Source organism: Medicago sativa, chromosome 3 (genome assembly GCF_051527215.1).
Source record: "Medicago sativa cultivar Bolivia chromosome 3, Bolivia_mono, whole genome shotgun sequence".
NCBI lineage: Eukaryota > Viridiplantae > Streptophyta > Magnoliopsida > Fabales > Fabaceae > Medicago > Medicago sativa.
This window is the reverse complement of record NC_140751.1, coordinates 32,136,278-32,159,959: the sequence shown is the minus strand read 5'-3', so window position 1 is coordinate 32,159,959 and position 23,682 is coordinate 32,136,278. Positions and strand designations below refer to the sequence as shown.

Sequence of the window (23,682 nt, the reverse complement as noted above, 5' to 3'; positions counted from 1 at the left end):
ACATCAAGAAAATCTGTAATTAGTCATGCCAAGCCTATTCCTATTGAATTCATAACCAATTTGGCTAGGAACATGATCCCACCAAGCAAAAGTTTGCAAAGAAATGCCTATGTTGGCCAAAATATCAGCACAATGATTACCTTCCCTGTAAACATGAGTGACAAAGAAGTTCATTGATGAAACCTTAGTAATGCAGTTTTCCCATCTGTTCCTTAGTTGCCAAGGAACTATCTTCGAAGATTTGAAGGCTAGGGTAACCAAAACTGAGTCTGTTTCCAACCAGAGATTGTTCCAACCCTTTTGAGCTGCTATTTCAATTGCTATCATAGCTCCTTGAAGTTCTGCAACTAAAGAATTTGCAACGCCTAAGTTAAAAGCAAAGGCTCCAACAAAATTAGCATCTGAATTTCTGAAGATCCCTCCACAAGCTGCAGGACCTGGGTTACCAATGGAAGCTCCATCAATGTTGCATTTAAGCCAATGCATTATGGGAGGCTGCCACAAAACCTCTTTGATAATTGGAGCATTTCCAAAATTCATTTTGACTGAGAAGGCTCTTAGCATCACAAAATCTGTCATAGAGGAGTTTGCTTTGAGACTGGAGCAGTTGCCTGAAAGAGATGTGCCAGCAATAATGAGATTGATAGCTGACCTGACATTCAAGGTTTTATCCATAAATCTTCTTTGGTTCCTGCAATACCATATAATATTGAGACAGTAGGTTATGGCTGCAAGGACAATCAGTTTGCATAGAGGAGACCATCCTCTGTTGCACATATCCAAAATATCCAAAATTGAAGAGTAGTTGCATTGAACTTTTGTAATAGAACTCAACCAGTTCCAAATGCTTCTGGAAAAAGAGCAATCAATGAATAAGTGTTGAAGTGTTTCCTCAGAATTGTTGCATATATTACACATGGAAGGAAGCTGACATCCTCTAGTTGCCATGTTGTCATCTGTAGGTAACTTGTTCAGCAGACATCTCCATAACATCAATGTTTTTGAAGGAGGAATACTCTGATTCCAAATAAGTTTAGCCCAAGAAATGTTGTTGTTTATTGGAGAATGATATAAATATGCATCCTTAAAAGACAGATCACCATTGGGAGTGAGTTTCCAAACAAGACTGTCTTCCTTCTCAATTAAAGGAATAGTAACTTTGTTTAGGATTGTTGGAATAGTTGGAAAAATTTGAAGCACACACTCAGGAACGTACCATTCTTGATTCACCATAAAATTATCCACTGTTGATTTCAAAGAATTATGCATACTGGGAGGAATTTGCAGAACTTCTACCAGAGGAGCACCACACCAGCTATCTATCCAGAAGTTGATGTCTTGTCCATTGCCAAGGTTCCAGAAAGAGTTGCTTTGAATGTCAGGGAACTTGTGTTTTATGCTGCTCCAAATAGATGAAAAAACATGATAGGCTATTGGTTTATTCTTTTTAAGAACTCTACTCTTCAGAAAAATTGCCCAATGATGGTTAGAGTTCATCAGCTCCCAACACATCTTTAAATTTGCACCTTCATATATACATACATTTTTTATGATATGGTTAAGTTTTATTTGATAAATAATAGTCCCAATTATAATGTGCCAAAATTATATATATTTCCCTTTAAATTTCTAATTATATATATATATATATATATATATATATATATATATATATATTATACTTTAAATTGATAAAAAAAAACGCTATCTGCAAAGGAGAAAAAAATTGACAAAAAATAAATAAATAAATGCTTCTCCTAGCGCTTTTTTTCTTTATAAAGCGTTATCTAAACATAATGTTACATAGCGTTTTTAAAACAAAAACGCTGTCTTTAAACCTGACTTAGATGGCGTTTTTTTTTTTGAAAGCGCTATCTAAGGAGACCCTTTGCTAGCGCTTTTTGACATAAAGCGCTATATAAACCATGCTTTAGCTAGCGCTTTATACATAAAAAAAGCGCTATATTACTTTTACCAGCGCCATTTACAGTAGCGCTTCAAAAGCGCTATCTAAAGCAAAAAAAAAAGCGCTATATAAGCTCATTTTTGTAGTAGTGTTGACACTAGATAGAGATCTAATACCAAGACCTCCTTCTTTCAAAGGTTGACACATTTTCTTCCAAGGAACTGTCACAAGCTTCCTTTGGTTCACATCTCCACTCCAGATGAAATTCCTCATCCATCTCTCCACATCTTTAATTAATTTGAGAGGCCAAGCATATATAGAAATACAATGAAGGAGCATTGTTTGAGCCACACTCTTAACCAACTGAACTCTGCCAGCAATAGATAATAAAGAGGCTTTCCAAGATGAGAGTTTGAGTTTTACCTTGTCAGCATAAGGTTGAAGGTGAATTGTTTTAGGTTTCCCTTTAAATATACATTAATTTATTAATGTATAATTGTAGTTATAAAAAATTAAATTTTTTATTTATTATTATAATTATTAAAATTCGACGGTAAAGAGAATGTCCTGATTAATATTCAATTTTCTGTTATATATTATATTGAGATGACTTATTAGGAAAACTTCATTACTCATTAAGGCGAGTACGCATTAAAATTAAAATTTATTAAAAATATTACAAATTGATAACTTGTTTATTATCATTTAAATTGCTTCTGATTCTCTTATTAGATATTTGTCTACCTTCATAAGTTTTTTTTAATATGACTTAAAAATTATATAAATATAATAATTTTTTTGAGGAATTTAATTATAATATTTAAAATCTTAAGAAAATTAAAAGATAACAGAATTATTTTAACCATGTTGTAGATTAAAAATGAATTAAATTTAAAAAAAATCAAATTATCTTTATTTATACTTTTTCAACATATAAAATATTAATTTATTGGTACAATTATTAAAGTAGATGAATGTTGTTTAGAAACCAACAAAAAAGATGAATGTTGTTTCAATTTATTTAAAAAAATAAGATTAAAACAATTATATTTATAAAAAAATTCAATTTTCTTTTTTAGTTATAATTATTAAATTTTGTGTTTGGTCCAATTAATGCCTACATAATGAGAAAATAAAAAACCTGAGAATAGTAAAATTATTTTAATGCATACATCATGACCAAATAAAAAAATTATAATAAAGAAATAACCGCCACAGATGTTAAATGCATGAAAATGCTTGGTTTGGTCCATGGTGTCGTGTGTCAAGAGTTGGCTTTGAAGAACTTTGTTTTCATATATACATTTGAGAAATATATATATATATATATATATATATAATATAGGCAATAGAGGATATAGGCAATAGAGGTCTATGTTTTTTTTTTGTGCTCATAATCATCTAAAAATATCGGCATAAAAAAGGTATCATACCAACAAAAAAAAGGTATCATCTTTTATTTTATTTAGTCAAATTAAAATACTAACATTGTATTTATAATATACAAAACACTTCAAGCATACACATTAAAAGTCCGGGACAATGATAGTAGATATTGAAGGGTGAATATTTACTCATTAAATGTCCATTAAAACAATAATTCCTTTAAAATTTTGGTAATTGGAAAAAAATTGAACTAATAAAAAAATATTAATGTAAAGTATATACCTAAAATGGTATATATATCGTTTAATTTCGGATATGTTTATTTTTAACGTCAAATATTAGTAAAAAACTAAAATTCAAAATCATAAAAAAAATCTAAAATTCAACAAAAAATTGAAATAATCACCAATAACGTAAACTACTAAAAAAATTCAAAAATCAAAAATCAAAATTGCAAGCCAATCTTTTGATTCATTAAAACCATTTCTAAATATTAAGAAAATTGGTCTATGTTCGTGTCCCACACAAAGTCATAGGGCGAAGGATTTGAACCACGATGTTCTATGTCTCTTAAGAAGAAGATCTATAATTGTATTTTTGTGCTCATTAATTTCGTTGAATAACAAATTACAAAGAAGCAAATAACAAATTTCTATAATATTCAATAAAATCTTATCAATATTATAATATTAAGAAAAAAAATCTTAATAAACATATGACAATTCTTACAATTTTTTTTCATAGATGCAAATCAAAGTTGAAAGTACAACATAATGAATAATCTATAGAAACACTAATATTTAGAATGTAAAATAACATTTAGAACACAAATTGTATTTCTAAAGCTAATTAGATGAATAATTGTACCAAAGAATAATCATCGCTTAAAAAACTAATAAAATACATTCATTCTAATCAAAGTGTACAATCCAATCTCTTCAAAGTTCACACCATATGCTGATTCTTTCATCATATTCGTCGTTTGAGATGCACTTCTACAACAAAAAAATAGAAGGTGAATAAAGATAAAAATGAATTGACAAAAAAAAATTAGAAATTGAACTGGTAATGAGAATTAGATCTAAGAAAAAAATTAGAATAAGTAATAATGAATTAATTAAAAGAATGATCTCGAGAAAATTTTCAAAAAGAACAATTTATAGCACTGATGTGAAATTTGTGAGTTGTAACTCAAAATGGTGTGAAAAGTGTGAGTCTCAAACATAATATTTATAGCCAATATATATGAAACAATCACAAAAAAATTTCCCTTAATTTATGGATGTAGTAATTGAAAATAAAATGGTACATTAATTATCAACAATTTATACGATTAAAATTAGAAAGAAAAAAAAAGTACTCATGATTTTTTTTAGGGGAAACAAATACTCATGATGCACATCTCTATTTAATTTTTTATATAAATACGTAAAAAAATTGTAAATGTGTTCAAAAACCAGATGTATAATTCTTTTTATGTAAAATGTATTTAAACACAATTTTTTCCACAGAAAAAAAGAAGATCAAAAGATTTGAATTAAAAAGTCAAATAGGCATTCCATTCTATCCTTGTTCTAGAAATAAATACAATAATATAGTCATTTACGAATCATTCCACATTTAATCATATTTTATTAAAAAATTTGACAAAAATGGTTATAAATATTATGGCCTTTTAATTCATAATAACGATTTCAATAACTCAATACACCTTCAAAATCTTTATGTTAAATGGAGATACAAATTCATTATTATCACAATTTTAAGTAATATTAAAAAAATATTTAAATTATCTCAAATTCACCCATTTATGATTTTAATTCCAATTAAATACCTCAAATTCCAAAAAAAATTCTGTCCTAAAATAAAGTATCCAATTTTCTTTTGCTATATCACTTTTTTTTTTTTTGCACAAACTAAAATGAGATATATTAATAACGCCGGCAATACACCCTGCACAAGACGTACAAAGAGTAGATTACCGGAAAATATTTACAAATACAAAGTGCCAGAAACACAAAAACCGGCCAACCAACCGTCAAAAGAATTCAAAAAGGAACACCCATACAAAGAAACGGATGTGTCCACCAATCATACCAGCTATAACTAAAAGATGTATACTTTGCTTTCAACCATAAAAAAGAATAACACTTAACTTTGTCGAGTAAACCATGGGTATCGGAAGGCTCGTTTTGAAAAATGCAATTATTCCGATTCTTCCAAATAACCCAAACGCAAGAATACCATACACTTTGCAGGAAAGCATGAGTGCATCTAGGAAGTCCCGCCATATAACAAAAATGATTGTGATGATCACGTAACTCAAAGGGTTGCACAAAATACAAGCCTAACCACGAACAAACAGAATACCATAAAGTGAGTGATGTGCCGCATTCTAAAAAGAGATGGTTTGCTGTTTCGGTCATATCACAACCAGCCACACATGAAGCCGCTGTCTGATGAATAATATTTCGTCTTAAAAGATTGTCACAAGTCGGAAGTCGGTTACGGAGCAAACGCCAAACAAACATTGAGACCTTTGTCGGAATAAACTTATGCCACACATTGTCAATGAGGCTCCTATCCACCTGCTCACCGTGATCAGTAACAATTCGATACGCCTCCCGAACCGTGTAACCATGAATAGGATCAAGTGCCCAACGCCACTTATCAGTAGCACCGACCTGCAAAACAACGTTATGTAATAATAATGAGCACTCCCGCACCCTCTCCTCCTCCCACGCTAACAACCGGCGTCTCCACTCCCACGCCCTCCCATCATCCTCCCACCCCCCCTCTCCATCTCCGCCACCGTACACTCCTTATTTACAGCCAAATCAAAAAGTCTAGGAAATTTAAATCGCAACGGTGATTCCCCAACCCAATGATCAAACCAAAATAAAGTAGTAGAACCATCTCCCACAACCCGTCGGACATTACCTTCAAACCAATTTCCCACACCCTCTCCAACCCCCCCCCCCCCCCCCCCCTCGGATATTACAAATCATCCGCCACCAAGGAGAACCATATCTACCCCCCTCCTTCAACCGACTCCCCTCCTCACCATAACGAGCCTTTAGCACACGATACCACAACCCCTCCTTATCCACTAACATCCTCCAACACCATTTTCCTAACAAAGACAAATTAAAATCTCCTAACCTCCTAACCCCCAACCCTCCATCCTCCTTAGGAACACAAATGGAGTCCCATTTTATCCATGCTATTTTCCTATTATCCTCACTTCCCCCCCAAAAAAATCTTTTAAATATAGATTCGATAGAAGAAATTATACCTGCGGGAGCCTTGAAGAAGGAAAGAAAGTAAACCGGAAGCGAAGACAGGACAGATTTCAGCAGAATCAGACGACCACCAAAGGACAGAAATTTGTTGTTCCATGTAGACAAACGAGCAATTATACGATCAATTACGGGTTTCCAAAAACTTAATTTTCTATAGTCCCCACCAATTGGCAATCCCAAATACAAAAAAGGAATAGAACCCCTCCGACAATTCATAACCATTGATGCCTCTGTCAACCACGAATCATTTATGTTAACACCAGTAATCATACTCTTGTGAAAATTGACCTTCAGCCCCGATATTTCCTCAAACAAAAGTAACACCGCACGCAAAGATCGCACATTCAACCAACTCTTTTCTCCTAAAATGAGAGTGTCATCAGCAAACTAGAGGTGAGTGAGCCTCACTTCCCTATCTCTGCCCACACCATAACCACTAAAGAGTTGCGCCTCCACCATAGCATTCATCAAAATATTAAAACCTTCGGCAGCCAATAAAAATAGAAACGGCGAAGAGGGTCCCCTTGGCGAAGACCCCTCTCTAGCCTAAACTCATCCGTCGGACAACCATTAACTAGAACCGACGCTGTAGCCGTTCCCACACATTCATGTATCCATTTCCGCCACAATGTTGGAAAATTCATATTACTCATCACAGAATCGAGATAATTTAAATCAACCGAGTCATAAGCCTTCTCGAAATCTACTTTAAACATAAGGAGTTCTTTTTTCATGCGTCTTGCTTCATCCACCACCTCATTGGCGATCAGAATACCATCCAAGATTTGCTATATCACTATATCGTGCCACTTTTATAATTGTGTTTTTAGATTGGCAATAAAATATGGAGAAAGAAATTATTGTAATGGGGTGTCAGTTTATGTAAAGCCAATTTTTTCCGATCATATATGCTCATTAAACTCTTTTTTCATATCATATTGTAACCATATTTTTCATATTTGTTGCCAATCACCCATTTATGATTTTAATTCCAATTAAATACCTCAAACTCCAATATTTTTTCTGTCCTAAAATAAAGTATCCGATTTTTTTTCCTTTCCTAAAATAAATATTCAACGACATTTATTAAGAAAAATATGGTGGATCACGGTCACTATACTTGGCGCAGGGATAAAACAAAAAAATATGGTGGATCACGGTCACTATACTTGGCGCAGGGATAAAACAATATTCATATTTTTGGCACAGGGATAAATATCAGCGTGGGTTAACCTTTTATTTTCAACGATATTTTTTATTTATTCTGCACATATTTTCATGTTATAATCGAAATATCATATTATATAAAACAATCTCGTTAAAATTTCATTCCTTAATACCAACTATAAAATATATGATAACTAAACACTACATTACACGATTATACAAATAATATAATAATACAATATCATTGGTCTTCCAAAAAAAAACATTGAATTGCAACATTTCCATAAAAAAAATAACATATAATAACACAATATAATTGCTCTTCAAAAAAAAAAACATTGAATTATAACACTTCCATAAAAAAAATTAGAATAGAAGAACATTAGAGTGTAACGCCCTATTTCTATTAAAGCGATAAAACACGCGAATATAACAAATATTCAAGAAATAGACGCTACGTCTAACACAGATTCCAAAATCCAAACGTACATGCATATATATAATATCTCAACAGTCACAGCGGATACAAATCAAATAACTCCAACATATACATATGCCATGGTCAAATAACATCAACATAAAGTTCTCCAAATCTCAACAATGAGTACACCTCAAAATAAATAAAATAATCCAACAAAACAAGGACACCAACTCAACCTAATCAGAGCCCTAGACTACGACGCCAAAATGATAGCGGAGATAGCTCCCGCTATCCAAACATCCACAAGCAACTCACCGAGCGACTAATCCTGCACAACGTCTACCCATCCATACAGACAGGTAGGCGGTCGAAACCACTAGGGGTAAGCATTACAATAATCATAAGCAACATAAGAAAACATCAGCATTCAAGGATTCATACAAATCACATATACATAACCATCACTCTCTAGAATACTAGCATCACATGATTATTATCCCCCATTACTTGCACATCAAGCTATCACATTATTATCATGTCATAACAGACATATTTGATCTCTAATCAAGTCATCGACAAGAGTTCATCATTATCAACATCATTATCAACATCAACCAATTAAAATATTACTCACCTCATTACTCATCTAGCATGCTTAACTCAAAATTACAATTCATCATTTCAAAATTACAAGCAAGTAATCATCTTTATCAAATATTACAACATATGTATATACATATACAATTCTCACTTCATCATTATTATCAAAGTAACTATCATCAAATAGGTTCACCAAGTGTATAAGTACAAGCAAGTGAGACATGAAATTAGAACATAATTCAATTATTCACAACCATCAACAAAATCCACCTATGTACATATACACCAATCCACAGAATCACGACATTCACCAAATTTCACCAATACACAAATTCATCAAGTCACATATTCAATTATGTCACAATTCATCAACCATTAAATTCTAAATGTCACAAGTATGTATTCATCAAACACACTTATCATCAACAATCACCATTCACATGCAACAACAAGATAATCTTTCAATATGCAATGCGCCTATACTCGACACATATATGCATGTGGTACCATAACAACAGTCATTAGATGCCAACCGCACATCTATGTAAGAGTACACCTCCTCTTACAACAACTATGTAAATGTATACCTCCTTTTACATTTCAACATATGACTCAATATCATATGATGCATGGACATACAACAACGACCCGATAATGCACAACTTCACCACAACAACGACAATGTAAAAGTACACCTCCAATTACATTGACTATCTCAACAACATTGCATTATCAAGTATACATGTCCACACATTCAACAATCATAATTCACATAAGAGTCATCATCACACACATCACATCAACTTACCAAATATCACAACAATTCCATATACTTCTCATAAACCAAGCAAAGTGGAATAATACAACATTTATGATAAACATCATATTCAACCTTCAACAACCATTCATACATCATCTCATCATCATATTAATCTATTCATAAAGGGTTCATAAGCAATTGGCTCTCAAAAATCATTTTCTACGAAGTTCATCTCCAAAAATCACAACATTGAAAATAATTGAGCACCTAAGCCAAAACCAAGTAAACGAGCTCAATTGCCAATGCCATGTATCCTCACAAGTCACATATACGTGCAGTAGAGGTTACGTAAGCATTTCATCGGCCTAATACGATGAGTTCATAAAAAAATCACAAAGTTCGTCTCTCCGAAACACTTTTCAAGAAATTTTCCATTTTCTAAGCAAAACAAGTTAAATCCCTCACATCATAGTTTAAATACCATTAAACACCTAAATTGAACTCATAAAACTCAAGTTTCGAAGATTGGAAACAATCCATAAGGTTTGGGTCGACTTAGAAATAGTTATGCGGAATTTTCGTAAAATTTCACCAAGATCACCTTGGAGTATTTTTATCATAACTCAAAAACCAAAAATCATTTTCAAGTACCAAAGCCATTGGAAAGCTAACAAAATTATATAAAACTTTCATGTTTACACCAAAGGCCAATTCAAAGAAGAAATGGGTGAAAAAGCACAAAAAACGCAGAAACCGAAGTTTTATCTGAACGGCACGGCCCGTGCCATGCACGGCACGGCCGTGCCAAGGAAACAGAAAGTTAGCACGGCCCGTGCCATGCACGGCACGGCCGTGCTCGATTGACAGCACAACTTTTTCTTCGTTTTTCCGTTTTCACTATTTCACGCATAAAACTCAAACCGTTAATCAGATTTCAATGCCGTTTTCGCCTATACGCTCCTGACACTTAGCTCTATCATAATCTACAGAAAAATTCAAGTTTTAACCATCCCAAAATCATTTCTCCCAAACCTCACATAATCACTTATTTGCAAAAACGCTTTCACACGAAAAACCCGTTTTCTCCCAAACGACTTGACTAACACAACCACAACATGAAAACATAAATTCTACCAATTCCAATTCATCCAACAACATCAAAAACTCAATCAACAACCTCATATTTCAAAATTTCATTTGTGTTTTTCACATGAACAACTTAACACAAACTTCACCAATTCAAACAACCACTTCACAAAATGGAATACCCATGCTATAAAACAACAACAACATATCTCATTCAACAACAACTTCATGTAAACATGAATTCATCACAAATCAACCACAACAACACTAATTTATACCAATTTGAACAAAATCAACAAAGTATACATGTAAACATATATTGAGCATGTAATTTCATCAACAACAACAAACTCATCAATAATTCCCCAATTCAATGATGCCCATTGCATCAATTCAACAACAATATATGTCAAGATAACAACGACAATATTTGAACATGAATTCATTCACAATTCTACCACCACAACTTCATTCATCATCAATTTCATGCAAAAACATATCATATTCATATCTACCCATTTTGACATACAAATTCAACAAAAACATCACAATTATCATTCAATTCATGTACATAATCATGTCAACAACATTAAGCACGAAATTCTACAACCAAAATCAAATTAAGCACTTAACCACAATTATGTAAAGAATTAGGGTAGAAATTAAACTAAGGGTTATGATTAAAGCCTAACCCCCTTACCTTAATTCTTCACAATTATCAACTAGGGCTTCACTTTAGCTCCCAAGCTTGAATCTCTAGCTCCCTCTAGCCTCCTCTAGATCTTCTCTCTTCAAACTCTTTTTCTCCTCTTGTTCTTTCTCTTTCTACCTCGATATCTTCTCAATTGAAAATGTTGGTAAAAATCCTATTTCTCTACTAACAAGAGTTTATATAGGTTCAACTAATTGAGCTTAACTCACCATACCTTAATGGGCCTAACCCATTTCTATTCTTAACCCAAAATGTTACTACTCACTTAACGGTAAAATGTATTACTAATTGTCACTTTCCGGTAATAAAATAATTACTACACTCTCCAACACTTAGTAAAATAAGAACTCTCACTAAGAACTAAAAATAACCTCCAGCAAAAATTACAAAATTACCCCTGCTCTCAAAATGACCAAAATGCCCCTAAGTCCAAAATGACTAAAATACCCTTCTAACACAGAATTCTACGATTCCCAACCAAAAATACACACAGAGGCAAACAATCACACATAAGCACATATAACACACATAAATAATAAATAAAATAAATCTAGCGAAAAATCGGGCTGTTACAACTCTCCCCCACTAAAAAGAATTTTCGCCCTCGAAAATTACCTGAAGGAAACAACTCCGGATACGAAACCTTCATCATACTCTCTGATTCCCAAGTGGCACTTTCTCCAGTTGGTCCAACCCAAATCACTTTAACCAAAACGATCTCCTTGCCACGCAAACGCTTCACTTCACGATCCTCAATCCTAACTAGCCAAGTCTCGACAGTCAAATTATCGCTTACTTCCAAATCATCCACTTGAATCACATGAGACACATCATACAGATACTTCCGCAACTGAGACACATGAAACACATCTTGAAGATTCGACAAAGATGAGGGTAACGCAATCCGATACGTTACAACCGCAACCTTCTCAACCATCTCAAACGGCCCAACAAAACGAGGAGTCAACTTCCGACACTTCAAAGCACGTCCAACACCGGTTACATGATTCACTCTCAAAAACACATGATCACCAACCTAAAACTCAATGTCGTTCCTCCTCTTATCATGATAACTATTCTGCCTACTCTGAGACGCTCTCATATTCTCTTGAATCATCTTAACCTTTTTAGTAGTCTCTTGCACAGCTTCCGGTCCTAACAAAGCACTTTCACCTGACTCATACCAACACAACGGAGTCCTACACCTCCGACCATACAAAGCCTCAAAGGGTACCATTCCGATACTAGAATGAAAACTGTTGTTGTAAGTAAACTCAATCAACGGTAAACATTTGACCCAACTGACACCTTGCTCCAACACACAAGCTCTCAACAGATCCTCCAAACTCTGAATAGTCCTCTCCGTCTGACCATCTGTCTACAGATGATAAGCAGAACTCAACCTCAACTTAGTTCCCAAAGCAACTTGCAAACTCTCCCAAAACTTAGAAGTAAACCTCAGATCCCAACCAGACACAATAATAGAAGGAATACCATGCAATCTAACAATCTGCTCAATGTAGATCTCAGCCAACTTCGCCACAGACATGCCAGTCTTGATAGGAACAAAATGTGCCGACTTCGTCAACCGATCAACAATCATCCAAATCGAATCAAAACCCTTAACAATCTTTGGCAAAGCTCCAACAAAATCCATGGAGATACTATACCATTTCCACTCTGACACAAACAACGGTTGCATCAAACCCGACGGTCTCTGATGTTCAATTTTAGACTTCTGACAAACCAAACAAGCATACACAAATTCTGCGATCTCTTTCTTCATTCCAGGCCACCAAAACAACCTCTTCAGATCCTGGTACATCTTAGTCGCTCCTGAATGAATACTCAAACTACTTCTGTGACCTTCTTCCAAAATCCGTCTCTTAAGCTCAAGAACATTTGGTACACAAACACGATCACGAAACATCAAAACACCGTTCTCATCCAACCCGAAGTCCCCACCTTTTCCTTGATTAACCAATACCACACGATCTACAAGTTCCAAATCTTCAACACATACACAACGGCTGCTAATTCCAAATCGTGAGTCGGATAATTCTTCTCATGCACTATCAACTGCCTCAACGCATAAGCCACAACCTAACAATTCTGCATAAGCACACCACCAAGGCCCATCTTAGAAGCATCACAATACACAACAAACGATTCCTTTGGATTCGGAAAAATCAACACTGGAGTCGAAGTCAACCTCTTCTTCAACTCTTGGAAACTCTTCTCGCACTTAGCATCCCAAACATAAGCTTGTCCTTTCCGAGTCAACTGCGTCAATAGAAATGTCAACTTAGAGAATCCCTCAATAAACCTCTGATAATAACCTGCCAACCCAAGAAAACTTCTAACTTCAAAAACAGACTTAGGTGATTCCCACTGCAACACTGCATCAACTTTCGACGGATCCACGGAAATACCACCTTTAGAAATCACATGACCAAGGAAACTCACTTCCCGCAACCAAAACTCACACTTCGACAACTTAGCAAACAACTTCTTCTCCTTCAAGACTCCCAACACAATCCTCAAATGCTCTGCATGCTCTTCCTCTGACTTCGAATACACCAAAATATCTTCTATAAACACCACCACAAAACGGTCCAGAAAAGGATGAAATATTCTATTCATGTATTCCATGAAGACACCTGGCGCATTAGATACTCCAAATGGCATCATAGAATACTCATAGTGTCCATACCTCGTTCGGAACGCAGTTTTGGATATATCTTCCGCCTTCACTCTAATCTGATGATATCCTGATCACAAATCAATTTTACTGAACACCTCCGCACCAACCAATTGATCCATCAAATCATCAATCCTCGGAGCGGATACCGATTCTTGATTGTCACTTTGTTCAACTGCCGATAATCCACACACAACCTCATGCTTCCATCTTTCTTCTTAACTAACAACACTGGAGCACCCCACGAAGAAACACTCGGCTTGATAAACTGCTTCTCGAGTAACTCTTCCAACTGCTTCTTTAACTCACCCAACTCTGATGCAGACATCCGATACGGCGCAATCGAAATAGGACTCGTTCCTGGTACCAAATCAATTGCAAACTCAACTTCTCTCTCTGGCGGTAACTCGGTAATGTCATCTGGAAAAACTTCTGAAAACTCTTGCACTATCGGTAAATCACCAACTCTTTTCTCACTACTTTCCTTAAAGGAAGCAAACATCATGAACACACTAGCTTCACCGTCCAAAGACTTCTTCACTTGCTCCGCAGTCAAGAACTTATCACCTTCCTCAGCTACTGGCTTAGAAAACGTTATACTCTTGGTCAAACAATTAATGTTAACACCAAAAGTCAACATCCAGTCCATACCGAAAATCACCTCCATAAGCTTCAACGGAAGACACACAAGATCCAACTCGAAATCAACGGGAACCTTAACACAAATCACAAACAACTGAGCCTCTGCAGCCAAAGATACCTTCCCTTGCTAGACTAACACATTAAAAGCAACCTGCTACTCCCCCACTACGCTCAAACCCACCTAAAAGAACGGAACAACACAACAAGTATCGACAGTACTTCCGTACATGTCGCACACAACAGGAAATTCAACGGGTTTTGGTCTGGACTAGACCGACCACGGCTCTGATACCAACTTGTAACGCCCTATTTCTATTAAAGCGATAAAACACGTGAATATAACAAATATTCAAGAAATAGACGCTACGTCTAACACAGATTCCAAAATCCAAACATACATGCATATATATAATATCTCAACAGTCGCAACGGATACAAATCAAATAACTCCAACATATACATATGCCATGGTCAAATAACATCAATGAGTACACCTCAAAAATAAATAAAATAATCCAACAAACATCCACAAGAACTCACCGAGCGAATAATCCTGCACAACGTCTACCCATCCATACAGACAGGTAGGCGGTCGAAACCACTGGGGGTAAGCATTACATTAATCATAATCAACATAAGAAAACATCAGCATTCAAGGATTCATACAAATCACATATACATAAACATCCCTCTCTAGAATACTAGCATCACATGATTATTATCCCCCATTACTTGCACATTAAGCTATCACATTATTATCATGGCATAACAGACATATTTGATCTCTAATCAAGTCATCGACAAGAGTTCATCATTATCAACATCAACCAATTAAAATATTACTCACCTCATTACTCATCTAGCATGCTTAACTCAAAATTACAATTCATCATTTCAAAATTACAAGCAAGTAATCATCATTATCAAATAAATCACTACAACATATGTATATACATATACAATTCTCACTTCGTCATTATTATCAAAGTAACTATCATCAAATAGGTTCACCAAGTGTATAAGTATAAGCAAGTGAAACATGAAATTAGAACATAATTCAATTATTCACAACCATCAACAAAATCCACCAATGTACATATACACCAATCCACACAATCACGACATTCACCAAATTTCACCAATACACAAATTCATCAAGTCACATATTCAATTATGTCACAATTCATCAACCATTAAATTCTAAATGTCACAAGTATGTATTCATCAAACACACTTATCATCAACAATCACCATTCACATGCAACAACAAGATAACCTTTCAATATGCAATGCGCCTATACTCAACACATATATGCATGTGGTACTATAACAACAGTCATTAGATGCCAACCGCACATCTATGTAAGAGTACACCTCCTCTTACATGTAAGAGTACACCTCCTATTACAACAACTATGTAAAAGTACACCTCCTTTTACATTTCAACATATGACTCAATATGATATGATGCATGAACATACAACAACGACCCGATAATGCACAACTTCACCACAACAACGACAATGTAAAAGTACACCTCCAATTACATTGACTATCTCAACAACATTGCATTATCAAGTATACATGTCCACACATTCAACAATCATAATTTACATAAGAGTCATCATTACACACATCACATCAACTTACCAAATATCACAACAATTCCATATACTTCTCATAAACCAAGCAAAGTGGAATAATACAACATTTATGATAAACATCATATTCAACCTTCAACAACAATTCATACATCATCTCGTCATCATATTAATCTATTCATAAAGGGTTCATAAGCAATTGGTTCTCAAAACTCATTTTCTACCAAGTTCGTCTCCAAAAATCACAACATTGAAAATAATTGAGCACCTAAGCCAAAACCAAGTAAACGAGCTCAATTGCCTATGCCATGTATCCTCACAAGTCACATATACGTGCAGTAGAGATTACATAAGCATTTCATCGGCCTAATACGATGAGTTCATAAAAAAATCACAAAGTTCGTCTCACCGAAACACTTTTCAAGAAATTTTCCATTTTCTAAGCACAACAAGTTAAATCCCTCACATCATAGTTTAAATACCATTAAACACCTAAATTGAACTCATAAAACTCAAGTTTCGAAGATTGGAAACAATCCATAAGTGTCATACCCCAATTTTTGACCTAAGGATCCTGCATTCATACATTGACACGTGTCCTTTGACCCCGATCAGTCTTTGACTTTTCAGTGAAAAATTCGGCAGAGAGGTATTTTAAAATACCTCATATTTTGTTCCGAGTCGGGCCCTCTTCTCTCAATTTTTATTTCCATCTTTTATTAATTAATTTTAATTTTAGTTTTTTAAAATTTTTATTTTTTAGTCATCTTTTCTTTTTATTATTATTTATTTATTTAATTACCTTTTAAAGATAAGTCCAAGTCTGCACAATTATCCTTTTTTTATTATTTTATTTTTCTATTTTCATTTTCATTATTCCTATTAGTGTTTGATAAAATCCAAAAAAATAGGCATGTCCTCATCCGAAGCAATCCGAATACAGTCCAGGTTCTGATCCAAAACAGCCGTAGAGTTTATTCCTCCCCAAGCCAACAACATAAGCGAGTCCCCTTTCCATTCCAATCCCAAAAGTGCAGATTATTCTGCTTCTTTAACAAACCCTAAAAACCAATTTGTGGCCCTATAAAAGCCAGTACCTGTAAACACACAAGGGAGGCCAATTTTTCAATGACAAATTCATCGGTTTCAATCCAAACATTAAGCTAATGTTCAAAACCCATTCATAGGCAGTTTTCAAAGCCAGAGATCATAAATCAAAACCAATGTTCAAAACCCATTTTCGCGATTTAACATCACAGGCACACAAATAACCGATCCAAAACTCAACAACCACAATGACACACACCATCCATTCACGGCCGAACCAACCACAACTTCAACAAAACCCTCAGCTCAAATCCAAGCAGGGCACTCAACTCACGCTCATACCGCTCCAAATCCGTCCAGATCAATTCAAAACAACCGGCCATCAAACGGACCATCAACATATCAGTACCGCATAAACCCAACGAATCATGAAGCCATCCATCACAAACCGCAACCAGTGACGAACTCAAAACGCAACAACACGAACCTGCTGCGCACACGTACAGAAGGGAGCAGAAGGGATTCGTTTTCAAGACGTCATCCGTACAGGAAGCCGTCGTACAACACAGCTGTCACAACAAATCACAAAGGAGGGGCGGTTTCCACATCAAAAACAACACAACCAGAAGAAGCTCGCAAGGAATCAGCACCAGCGGAACAACAACAACCGTCACCGGCAATCGACGTAATCGTAAGCGACCCGAAACTCCGCTACGAGGTAAAATCCATTTTGTGTTGAATCTGATTTTTTTTCATTATTACATTTGTTTTTTTGGGAAGAGAAAGGTAGGAGAAAGAAATAATAAAAAGGAAAAGGATAATTGAAAGAGAATGAGGGATTGAATCAAAAAAAAGAAGATGAAAGAGGAGTAGAAATAAGGAATTGAAATGAAGAAGAAGAGAGAAAGAACACGTCCTTGTTCCTGTAACATAAGAGAGAGAGAGAGAAAGCAATTGATAAAAATGAATGAAAAATTAGTCTCACACCCTTTTTATGCTACTGGGTCGACCCAGTTTAGTTAACCCTACCCGCTCCAGGAACTAATCCGACCCGCCCAGCCTGTTTCCTAAGCCCAATTCCCATTTTTTTAATTCTTACACTCCCCTGCTTGCTGCCTACACCCCACTTCTGCATATTCTTTTATTTTTTTACTTTCTTCATGCATTTTAAATTCTCTCGCATTTTTATTATTTCATTAGCATGTTATTATTTCTGTATTTATTAGATTAGGATGCAAATTTATCATTCATTTGTTCATTGCATATTTATCTCATTTGTTTTTATTGCATAGCCCTTAGTTTGTACGTTAGGGTTGAATGTGAGTAATTCATGCATTTTTAGTCTAGTTTATCATGCATTTTAATTTATTTTTTATGTCATTGCATGAAATTAGAATGTATAAATTAGGCATTATGTAATATATCTATTTCTCTTCATCTTGTATAGGATTTAGAATGTTAATATAGGCTTAATGTAATTTATTTATTCTTCCGCAGACCATAGCATGTATAATAGGTTTTTTGTAATAGCTTAGGTGCATGTGTGCGTGCGTGTGTGTATGCCTTCATCTCTCTTCTAGTTTAGGTTAATGGTCCATGTGGTGGTCCAACGCCGCCATAAGGTACCTACGCTTTACTTTTATGCTCCGTTAGTTTTAGTTCAATTATTTCCAAAACAACAAAAACATGCAAATAGTTCAAAAATCACAAAAAATATTTTCTTAAATAAACCTTGATCCTAAATCAAGTGACGTTTTTTTATTTTTCTTTTCTTAACCAAATATCAATCAACTTAACTTATTTTGAGTCCATTTTCTTTAATATTAAAAAACACAAACAAATTTCCTATTTGCCACTTGGCTTTTCATTTTAAAATCTTTTTCAAAAACATTAAAAAACACTCAACCAATCAAACGTCAATTTCTACCCCGAACTACGAGGTTTTGATCCCTCACGGGTACGTAGGCAGAGGACACTCGTCCTTCCAAATCAATAAAATGTAGATAATTAGGTTTTTTTTTTCTTTATCACTTTAATTCTTTTTTTCAAAAGCAAGCAAGTTTATAGCACATTAATTAAATGAAACCAAGAGGTTCCCGTAGAGTACTACGGACATAAAGGGCGCTAACACCTTCCCTTTATGTAACTAACCCCCGAATCCAAAATCTTTTCAAAATATGGGGTGTTTGAACTTTTTTCCCCTTTTCTTTAAAAATTAAATGTTCAGTCGTGAAATAAGTTAGTGAGTCAAAAGCTAATCAAATAGCCTTGATCTCCGAAAAATGACGCGACAGAAATGGCGACTTCACTGGGGAACCCCCTAAGAGGGTTGAGCCTAACTTGGCTTTATTTAATTCTTCGTGCTATACCTTGCTTAAAAAAATAAAAACAAAAAATAAAAGATGGAAATTCGTGTATATATTTGTTCTTCCTTCTTCTTTCTTCTTTCTTTACGAGAGTGGTGAGATAAGTCCTACACCCGGACTTGAGAGAAATTTAAGATAGGATGGTGGTATAATCATAGTGCCTTGCCAAGAGTGAATTTTGGTTTGTGACACATGTGATAACCCCACTCAACTGAGGGATCTTGGAAGTATACTATGTTGGCATGAGTATTCGTGTTGGCATGTTATTTTCAGGTGACTGTCGAAAGTTGAGGACCTTTAGTTACCTTTAACCCCTCTTGGCCTTTTAGGACGTGGTGCGGTGGCTAATCATGAGTAATCTTGGTTTAGTTGATACGCGATACCACACTCAGACGAGACTTTCTTACGAATATTGTTGGATCGGAAGTATTTCCGTAGCCCGATAGTGTTCGGAAGTGGTTGATAACTCTGGGAACTTGGTAGAACCCGTGATACAGGTACATTTGAAAACCGTAGTCCTTACCAAATGGCGTTGTTACCATTAACTCCAACATTATGGAACTAAACCTCACCATATTTTCACAGTTCTTTAGCATAATCATGCATACATGCATACATTCATAAAAACTTTTCCTCATCAAAACATCGAAAGACTTAGATAAGTCGTCTTGTAAACATCAGAGGTATAGACCTTGTAAAGAGGAACACTAAGAAATACAACTTCAAGAGTCTTAATTAGACTTTAGCTTTGTTAAGGACTTTTCCCTTAACTTTGCTTTTGCTTTTAAAAAGGAAACTGTTTGTAATATTTTCAATTATCAAATGAAACAATGTTCCTTATGATGTTTACAATTACTTTGACAAATCCTTCGATAAATAAAAATGTGTCTATTTTTGCATAACATCATGCATCATTTTGCATTTCATAGTTTCAAATCCGAGTCTCACACAATTTGTCTTTCCATAAAAGGGTCAACCCGTTCCAAAGTAGCCCGACGTTTTCTCTACAAGTCTACTCGCATCTACAACACTCGAGCAAATCAGAATGGATCATCTTAAACAAGAGAACCACAAGCTTCGTGAAGAGGTGACAACCCTCCGGGCCGAAAATGAAATTTTGAAGAACTTAGTATCTTTGATGACGGTTGCACAGAGTCAGCCAGTATCTCTCCCTATTGTCAGTACTCAAGCTCAGACGGTTGTTTCCACTACTCCGATTTCAACAGTGTTTGCTAGTACTCCTAAACATGCTATGCTGGAAGGTTATCTCTGGAGTACACCTTTAAGTGCTAGTGAAATACTCTGTCCCGTTGTTTCTAAGGTTCAAACACCTTTTGTGCAACAATCAGACCCTTTGCTCCCTCAAGCTCCTTTGGTTCATACTACTCAGCGGGACCATGAACCTATCTATCAACCAGGAAGTGTGGTTGCGTATAACCAGGTAGAAGAACTAAGAGAGAAGTTTGATGCATTACGGTTGGAATTGAAAGCTCTCCGTGGGGAAGAACTGTTTGGGGAAAGTGCTTATGATCTTTGCTTGGTACCAAATGTCGTGATACCACCCAAATTCAAGGTCCCTGATTTTGACAAGTACAAAGGGAATACTTGCCCTAAGGACCATTTGACAATGTATGCCAGAAAGATGTCCCCTCAAGCCGGCAATGATGAGCTTCTTATCTATTGCTTTCAAGATAGTTTGACTGGTGCCGCTTTGAAATGGTACACGGGCCTAAGTCGTGCTGATGTCAAAACTTTCATTGATTTGGGTGATGCCTTCGTCCGACGATACAACTACAACTTGTACTTGGCCCCAGACAGAGATGATCTGCAAGCCATTACCCAGAATGATAATGAATCTTTCAAAGCATATGCCCAGCGATGGAGAGATTTTGCTGATCAAGTCCGTCCACCTCTGGAAGAGAAAGAGTTGACCAAGATTTTCTTGGGGACTCTAGATCGATTTTATTATAAGAAAATGGTTGGAAGTGCTCCCAACAACTTCGCAAAGATGATGATTACGGGAATGCGTCTTGAAGAAGGGGTCCGAGAAGGACGTTTAGTCAAAGAAAGTGTTTCTACTGACAGTTCAGAAGAGGAAGACCAGGAAAGGGATGTGGTGGAAATTCAGCCTCAACAACAGTATCTGGCTTATCACCCTGCTGCCGCTGTTATGCCTATCATAAATGCTGTTCAAAATCAGGGTTATCAACCCCAGTTTCAGCAATGTCAACAACAGCCTCGACAACAGACTCCAAGAACGCATATTGATCCCATTTGTATGAAGTATGCAGATTTGTTTCCAAGGTTTCTTGAAAGGAATTTGATCCACACTAAGGCACCTCTTTCAGTACCGACAATATTGCCAGCAGGGTATAGAGCTGATCTTTCTTGTGCCTTCCATCAAGGGGCAGCAGGTCACGATATTGAACAATGTTTTGCATTTCAGAAGATAGTTCAGAAGTTGATCCGAAAAAACCTCATACCTTTTGAAGAGTTTGAGTCTGAATATGTCAATTAATCCGCTATCGGACCTTGGAACCTTATGATGTCACATGGAATTTTTAGCTGCAATTAGGTCTTTGCTGATGTTTGTTCCTACTAGTCATTTGTTCAATTAATATGTTTGTTTGTTGCTTTATGTTTTTCAAAAAAAAAATTCCTTTCGTCCCACCCGAGACGGAAGTGAACTTGTTTAGGGCTTTTTGCTTCATGTATTTTCAATCATTAATAAAAAAGTCGTTTTGATCCCGACTTTGATTTTTATTTTGTGCTTTTTCTGGAAAAATGGTAATACAAAAAACCAAAAAAATAATCATTCTCAAATATCTGCATAATCATAACTTATACTTACTTGTCAAAATCAATAATCAAATCATGCATCGATAAACCCGTTGAACACATTGACCATGTACTCTCTTCCAACTTTGAGTTCCCTGTGTCTGAACCTAAGAAGGAGAATGAAAAGATTCCCGGCGAGATCTCTCACATACTGGGGCATCTTAGCCATTGAAGCTGCAAACAAAATATCAAGGAGGTTGTCCAGAAGATGACATTCAATTACAAAGACTAGCTCGAGGTGCTACCATTCTCCCTGCATGGATACCGTACTTCAGTACACATGTCAACAGGGGCAACCCCCCCCTCCTTCCCCAAAATGCAACATGGAGGCCGTGCTTCCTGTGGATGTCAAAGTCCCGTCAATAGGAGTTCTGCTAAAGTCCAAACTTGATCGATTTTAAATGCATGACGACCTTGTACAAATATATCAAAAGAGGTTTGAGACAAGCTTCTAATAAAAAGGTTCGTCCCCATAAATTTAAAGAAGGGAACTTTGTACTACTTTCCAACCAGACTCCAGGGACAAGTGGACGCCTAATTATGAAGACTTGTGTGCAATGAATCTTACAATCATGGATGGTGACAAACTCACACGTTCTAAGAATGTCGGTGCAGTCAAGAAATACTCTGTCAAAAATAACAGCTCGATAAGTCGCAAATCTTAAAAAGCGGCTTATGAAAAAATGAGCGTCTCGGTGGACTGAAAACCCGAAAGGGCGGTCCAGGCAAAAATTAGAGAAAAAAAAAAGAAATATAATTATCCTGATAGGTCGAAACCCGAAAAAGGCGATCTATGCAAAAGTTAAGGATCATGACAAAGTAACTGCATCAGTCAAGCACAGTCCACTTGGGGCATCCAATCGTCAAAAGAACCTCTGATTCGAAGCATCTGCAGATCAAAAACTCGGAACTGGGGCATTCAAAGTCGTTAGAGAGTATAACGGTTATTGTGTTCAATGTACCTTCCCATCTATTTACCATTTTCCAAATTTTTCAAAGATTCGTGGAGCCACGCCATTGGTAGGCCACCACTCAATTCATCAAATTTGAGCCTGTGCCCATTTATTTGGAACTCTCATTTATTCTACTTGCAAAATTTCTTCTATTTTTGATGGCAATACTTAAAGCAAAAATTTAAAAAAAAATA

At 35.5% G+C, this 23,682-nt stretch overlaps 1 protein-coding gene and 1 pseudogene across 1 annotated transcript; one reads left to right on the top strand and one right to left on the bottom strand.

Moving 5' to 3' along the window:
• Positions 1 to 5,197: 5,197 nt before the first annotated feature.
• On the bottom strand, positions 5,198 to 18,415 carry LOC146937186 (uncharacterized; annotated as a pseudogene).
• A 2,327-nt stretch (positions 18,416 to 20,742) lies between these two features.
• LOC146937185 (uncharacterized) lies at positions 20,743 to 22,215 on the top strand. Its single transcript, XM_085749353.1, has one exon. It carries the CDS (start codon positions 20,743 to 20,745, stop codon positions 22,213 to 22,215), a length of 1,473 nt encoding a protein of 490 aa, XP_085605479.1.
• Positions 22,216 to 23,682: the final 1,467 nt, after the last annotated feature.